Source organism: Mauremys reevesii, linkage group 10 (genome assembly GCF_016161935.1).
Source record: "Mauremys reevesii isolate NIE-2019 linkage group 10, ASM1616193v1, whole genome shotgun sequence".
Taxonomy (NCBI): Eukaryota; Metazoa; Chordata; order Testudines; family Geoemydidae; genus Mauremys; species Mauremys reevesii.
The window spans coordinates 33,589,336-33,596,535 of record NC_052632.1 but is presented as its reverse complement, the minus strand read 5'-3'; the positions used below and the strand labels follow the sequence as shown (position 1 = coordinate 33,596,535).

Here is a 7,200-nt window from a genome sequence, read left to right as displayed (position 1 = left end):
GTGTCACACTTAGGGCATTTCTCCTTGATTTGAAGATGGGCTTATGGGTGGAGCGGCTCCACCGCTGAAACACAGGCACACTGACAGTGCACTAGCAATGGACTTGTGCTAGGCACAGGGATAAGGCTATAAAGAAGAGTTCTTAGAAGGAGAGTGAATAATTCTCCTGCTCCATCCCCATCGCACACAGTATAGTGATCTGTTTCTGCAGTGACTATTTCTAAGTCTGAAGCTGTTCCGCAAAACATGCAATATCACTATTATTGTGTGAAATGAACCACAGGCAGTGAACAAAATTAATTTTAATGGCTCTGAACAAATTACATACAGGATATGAATGTTTGCATCTTTGCAAGATGCAATCTTTAGAGCTCTGATTGAAAAGATACATGCAGGAAAGAGGGCACGTTTCCAAATAAGCAACAAATAGCAGGATAATTTATTTTTAGTTACTGTGATGGGGCGTCTGCCCCACGCTGGTGGAGAAAGGATTAAAAGCAGTCCTGGGGAGGCTGCACAGCAGACAGCCAATCAGATAGGGGCTGCAATGAGCAGCCAATCAGGGCAGAGCAGGCCCATATATAAAGAGAGCTGCAGGGCAGAGGGGACAGGGCAGAGAAGGTGCAAGGGCTAAGGGGAAGTGGCCAAGGGAAATGGATGGTGGTAAGTATCAGAGGGGTAGCCGTGTTAGTCTGGATCTGTAAAAGCAGCAAAGAATCCTGTGGCACCTTATAGACTAACAGACATTTTGCAGCATGAGCTTTCGTAGTAGTTGAAGTAGTGGGTGGGCCTGGGTCTTCCCCCCCAGCACTTGCTACTGAGGGGAGTGGCCAGTGAAGAGCTGCAGTTTGCCACTGAGGCAAGTAGCTAGAACCTTGGGCTGCAGTTGGCCATAGAGGCGAGTGGCTGGACAGAGGACTGCTGTTCCCCAGGAAGTGGGGGAGAATGGAATGGGGTATGGCTGGAGGGCTGTGTCCTGAAGAGGATGCTGCAATCCTTGAGGCAAGGGGGGTCTGGAGAAGAAGTGATGGTGGTGAGACACCACTGGAGGAGGGTGCCCTGTGAAAAGACTGAGCTAATTCCCAGAATGACCAGCAGGAGGTGCCACAGTGGTGAGGCGGGACTGTTACAGTTACACATCAGAAGCATTTAATTCTAAGTCCTAAGCAAAAAGTATGAAATTATGGCTCTATCCTCAGCATTCAGTGTGGTGATTTCAAAATAAATAACTACATTAACTTAAGTTCAAAGGGCTTTATCCTGCTTTCACTTACATCTATGCAAATCAGGAATAACCTGAGCAAATAAAGTTTAACCAATATAAAACTGATGTAGGATTAGAATCAGGCTGAGGATTTTTTAAAAAATAGAAAAATAACATATTGAAATAATTTACTGGCATTACTCAATTACTTGTGTCATGAGAGTTGTATATAAAAAGTAGGGCTGTCAGTCACGAGTTAACTGCAATTAACTCAGAAAAATTAATCGTGATTAATTGCAGTTTTAATCGCACTGTTAAACACGAGACTACCAATTGAAATGTATTAAATAGTTTGGATGTTTTTCTACATTTTTCATATATCTAGCATTCTGTGTTGTAATTGAAATCAGTGTTTATTTTGATTACAAATATTTGCAACTGTAAAAATGATAAACAGAAGTAACAGTATTTTTCAATTCACCTCCTAAAAGTACTATAGTGCAATCACTTTGTCCTGAAAGTGCAACTTACAAATGTAGAATTTTTTTTGTTACATAACTGCACTCACAAACAAAACAATGTAAAACTTCAGAGGCTACAAGTCCACTCAGTCCTACTTCTTGTTCAGCCAATCGCTAAGACAAACATGTTTGCTTACATTTGCAGGTGATAATGCTGCCCTCTTCTTAGTTACAAAGTCAGCAGAAAGTGAGAACGGGTATTTGCATAGCACTTTTGTAGCCAGCATTGCAAGGTATTTACATATCAGATATGCTAAACATTGGTATGCCCCTTCATGCTTCAGCCACCATTCCAGAGGACATGCTTCTATGCTGATGATGCTCGTTAAAAAAATAATGAGTTAATTAAATATATGACTGAACTCCTTGGGGGAGAATTGTACATCCCCTATTCTGTTTTACCTGCATTCTGCCATATATTTCATGTTATGGCAGTCTCGGGTGATGATCCAGCACATGTTGTTGTTAGTTTTTAAGAACACTTTCACTGCAGATTTGACAAAATGCAAAGAAGGTACCAATGTGAGACTTGTAAAGATAGCTACAGCACTTGATCCAAGATTTAAGAATCTGAAGTTGCCTTCCAAAATCTGAGAGGGACGAGGTATAGAGCATGTTTTCAGAAGTTTTAAAAGCGCAACATTGCAATGTGGAGACTACAAAACCTGAACCACCAAAAAAAGAAAATCAACCTGCTGGTGGCATCTGACTCAGATAATGAAAATGAACATGCGTCAGTCTGCACTGTTTTGGACGGTTTTCGAGCAGAACCCGTCATCAACATGGACTCATGTCCCCTGGAATGGTAGCTGAAGTATGCACATCTGGCACATAAATATCTTATGATGCTGGCTACAACAGTGCCATGAGAATGCCTGTTCTCACTTTCAGGTAACACTGTAAACAAGAAGCAGGCAACATTATCTCCTGCAAATGTAAACAAACGTGTTTGTCTGAGCGATTGGCTGAACAAGAAGTAGGGCTGAGTGGACTTGTAGCCTCCGAAGTTTTATATTGTTTTATTTTTGAATGCAGTATTTTTGTACATAATTCTATATTTGTAAGTTAACTTTCATGATCAAGAGATTGCATTACAGTATTTGTATGAGGTGAATGGAAAAATACTATTTCTTTTCTCTTTTTACAGTGCAAACACTTGTATAAAGTGAGTGCTGTACACTGTATTCTGTGATGTAATAGAAGTCAATATACTTTAAAATGTAGAAAACATCCAAAAATATTTAAATAAATGGTATTCTATTGTTTAACTAAGTGATTAGTTTTTTTTAATCTCTTGACCACCCTAATAAAAAGGTGTGTGTGTGTGATGTGAATTGTGGAGCCCCAGTCATAGACCAGAACCTCATTGTTTTAGGCACTGTACAAAGAACAAAAGCACTGACAGTCCTTGCTTCCAAAGAGCTTATAGGCTAAGAATAAGAGTTACAGGTTTCTACACACAGACAGGGAACATATGTTCATATATGCCAGTAGTTCTTATTACAACAAGGTCTGCAATATTGTTCATAAATTTGTATGTTCAATAAAGTTGTTGTTGCACTGCAGGTCCAGGATTGCTTCCTAGCTGAATAGCTCTAAATTGGTTCCTTAGAAACAGATATAAAAACAGTGCTGTCCCTGTTGCTCTACCCAACCAGGGACACACAAGGCAAGATGATGCACACTTTCAGCTAATCCACCCAATCTGTCTCTATCCCCTATTCCAATTTAAAACTGTCTGTGATTGAGGGATTGCTTCCCCACAGGCTTGGGGGAGAATTGGCATGGGGTGGCCAACTTCCATCATGTGCTTCATGCTCCTGGGCTTAGGACTCTAGGCAGAGGTGAAAGGAAGCTGGTACGCCCCGGTATGGCATACTGGCAAGAGCTGGTATTCCATACCGGACTGGCTTCCCCAGGTAGCAATTTAAAGGGCCTGGGGCTCCCAGCAGCGGCTGGAGCCCCAGGCCCTTTAAATTGCTGCCCAAGCCCCACTGTCGGAGCCCTGGGTAGCAGAAGTGGCCAGGACCCCCGGGGCTCCGGCAGTGATTTAAAGGGCCTGGGGCTCTGCTGTGGTAGTGGTGATTGGGAGCCCCTGGCCTTTTAAATCATCGCAGGAGCCCTGCCACTGCTACCCCAGGGCTCCAGCAGCAGGGGTCCGGCGGCAATTTAAAGGCCCCGGAGCAGTAGCGGCAGCCGGAGCCCTGGGCCTTTTAAATCGCTGTCCAAGCCCCATTCCCGGAGCCCTAGGGTAGCAGCAGTAGAGCTCTGGTAGCAATTTAAAGGGACCGGGGGTCCGGCCACCACTACTGCCCTGGGCCCTTTAAATCTCCGCTGGCTCCAGCAGCGGGGCTCAGGAGGCGATTTAAAGGGCCCGGGGCTCCCAGCCACCACTACCGCAGCTGGAGCCCATGGCCCTTTTAATCTCGAATGAAAGGGCCCGGGGCTCTAAAGGCCCTGCCTCTTCCAGTTGAGGCCCCACCCCCTGCTCAGGACTCTGGAGTACCAGTAAGTCCTTTAAGTTACTTTCACCCCTGACTCTAGGTCAGTGCCTGAATTTGGTCCTAAATTCTCATGGCTCAAGTGAAAAGAAAATTGAAGTTGTGCAAATTTCTATGAACTGGGGGCTTTATAACTATCTGACAAACAATAGGTATTATTCATTTTCCAGCATTTCATCTCTCTTTTTGCTTTTATAAATAGTAAAGGCTAAACATGTCCCTGGTTAAACCAACAGGTGTTGGGGAAATTACACAAGGGACGAATTTGTCTCTGCGTGTTTTTCTATGATCTTTAATCTAGGCTAAATGGAACAAATTTAAAACTCCTCCTTCATGATTTATTCTTCTTGTCAGCAAAAAAAAATCTTCTTCGCTTGTCCATCTGCCAATAAAAAAAAAAGGAGAAAGCATGTATTTTAGATAGATGGAAAGAAATAGTTCCCAAGTCTCTGACAGCACAGTTGAATATTCTGTATATTTACAGTCATTAATACTTGAAAACTAGCAAATACACAGATTCAGTGACTGGAACAAACCACCTCCAGATATTAAACTTTTAAATGTACTTTTATGTATTTAACCATAGACTTATGTTAGAGATTAAAAAGTTCTGTTGGGCCCATCTGGTCCATCCAGTCCTGTCTGTTTTATACAGTAGTTATTATACAGTAGTTAATGCATTGGCCACTGTAGTTTTGTATGTCTAAACCAAGGGTCCACCACCTCTCTTGAGATAATATTCTATACTTAATGCATCTCCCTGCCAAAAAGTTCTGTTTTCAGGATATATGGTGATTTCTTTTCCTTCACCTTGCCCTGTAATAGGAATACTGCCTATAACAGCAAGCTATAAATGCAAGAAATGTTCATTTTTGGTCATTTTTGCCTGGCTTTTTTTTTCTTTTGACATCTAATCACAAGCTAAAGATGTTTATAACTCTGAGCTTTCTGTCCTGAATGGCATCCTTTAAACAACCCAAATCATGTCCTAAGTGCCTAGAGGTTTAGGACTTTGGAAATTTGCCTGAGGAAAACAGGATCTGAACCTTTTGAATTATTCTGAATGGTACTTAGGTTTTATTTTTAAAGTCTCTTAATGGTACTGTACCTTCTGGTTTGGTTTTGCTTCTGCTCCCTTCACAGGGTCTAGGGAAATTTTCTCATACGTGTTATCAGGAGCAGGAATTTTCTTTGCAGATGAGCCTTTCTGGAAATTTTCAGGAATCTTTTCATATGTATTTTCAGTACAGTTCTCTGTTCTGGAGGATCCTGTGTTCAAAGAAGACACCTCATCATAAGTATCATTGAGTTGTCCTAGAGAAGACTTAGAAAGTCTCTCAGAAGCTTGATCATGGGTAGATGACTTTGGCCGTCCAACAGGAATCTGTTCATAAGTATTGTTCCCATTATCAGAGCCAGAAGCAAAAGGCTTGCGAGCTTTCACCTTCTCAATCTGCCCATATGTGCTATGTGTCGGTGAATCATGAAGGATCTTGTTGTTTGGTTTTCTAAGCCCTTCATTGCTTTCAAGGGAGGTTGCATAGGTTGCAAATAGCTGTTCTGAATCTTGGAACTCCACAGAGGTCCTACCTTTAATGGGTAACTTAGGAGACAACTTAGGGGGTGTTGTAGCAGGAGTACTTAATGTCAATTTCTTTGTGTCTGCAGAAGTTGATGGACAAAGGGCTAGGGAATGGACACTTTGACCCCAAGGAAGTGAGGAATGGCTTTTGCCTTGCTCGACCATAACTTCAGAATAAACAGTTTCTGGAGGTGATGGCTTTATAAGATCAATTTTTTTGTCATAGAAACGTTCGGCTTGCTTAGCCAAAGCGTACACCGAGCTGATTTTTTTGTTAGGAGAGTAGTTTGCTTGGTCTGGTTCTCCTGGTTTTTGCTGGGTGTCACCTTGTGATGAACAGGCTGATTTCTCAGTGAGGATTTTGTCAGTGGCAGAGTGGGTCTCCAAACTAAGGCCTCTGCAATTCAGATGGTGTTTGTTCAGCTCCGCATATACAGTGTTTCCTTGATCGTTTAAATCTAGCTTGAATGTCTCCTGCATAAGCAAGCTGCTCCTATCCGGCAGTGGTGGGGCTATGTCTGGATCCTGATATGATGGAGAGGAAAGAGAGGAACATAATTTTCAGGAGTCAGTAGTGTATATAAAATGCAGTGCATCAACAAAGGTGATGAGATACATTCAGATCCTGGTTACTCCCAGGCAACTTCACAGAAATCAAAGAATCCTTAGGCATTTTAAAAATCCTGTAGCACTTACTACATCCTTACTTATATCCAAGTCCTTCCTCAAAACGCTTATTGAAGCCAGTGGAGAATTTGGCCTGATTCAGAATAAAGACAGTAGTTGAGATTTTCAAAGCAACATAGGGGACTTCAATCATTAATTTTCAAGGAGGATGTATGGTTACATTCTCTGTAGTATTTCTCTGAAAATCTCAACCAGAAACAATTTGGGCCTGTCTCTAGAAGTCAGTTCCTCACCCCTGACAAGCAGCAGCTCTCTACCTTTTTTTTTTTTTTTTTTTTTTTTTTTGTGGAGGGGGAGGTCAGACGTGGGCCTTAGTGCACTGTGGAGAGCCACAGAACCAAATGTTCTACTCTAGGTAAGGGGTCACCAGAGCCACACAGTAGCCATACATCGCCTCCTTGCTCTGTGACTTGATGCCTCTGCTTATGCAGCCCAAGATTGCATTGGCTTTTTTGATGCCAAGTCACATTGCAAATTAATATGTAACCTGTCCACAATCACTGCTAACTCCTTCAGCATCACTACTTTCCTATGACACTTCTGAGAAAAACAGGGGATATGTGTTTATAGCAGTGGTTCCCAAACTTGTTCCACTGCTTGTGCAGGGAAAGCCCCTGGTGGGCCGGGCCAGTTTGTTTACCTGCCCCGTCTGCAGGTTCGGCCGATCGCGGCTCCCACTGGCCGCGGTTCGCTGCTCCAGGTCAA

The 7,200-nt window shown here is 42.6% G+C and overlaps 1 protein-coding gene across 3 annotated transcripts in view; it reads right to left on the bottom strand.

The window, feature by feature from the left end:
* Positions 1 to 4,499: 4,499 nt before the first annotated feature.
* The window catches only part of SH2D7 (SH2 domain containing 7), a 46,852-nt gene continuing 44,151 nt past the window's right edge, over positions 4,500 to 7,200 (bottom strand). For all 3 annotated transcript variants that reach the window (XM_039492056.1, XM_039492058.1, XM_039492057.1), the window contains 2 exons: positions 5,335 to 6,333; positions 4,500 to 4,608 (listed from right to left, as the gene is read on the bottom strand). In XM_039492056.1, the coding sequence (XP_039347990.1) occupies positions 4,558 to 4,608; positions 5,335 to 6,333 (1,050 nt within the window). In that variant the 3' untranslated portion in view covers positions 4,500 to 4,557. The remainder of the gene's footprint in view (positions 4,609 to 5,334; positions 6,334 to 7,200) is intronic.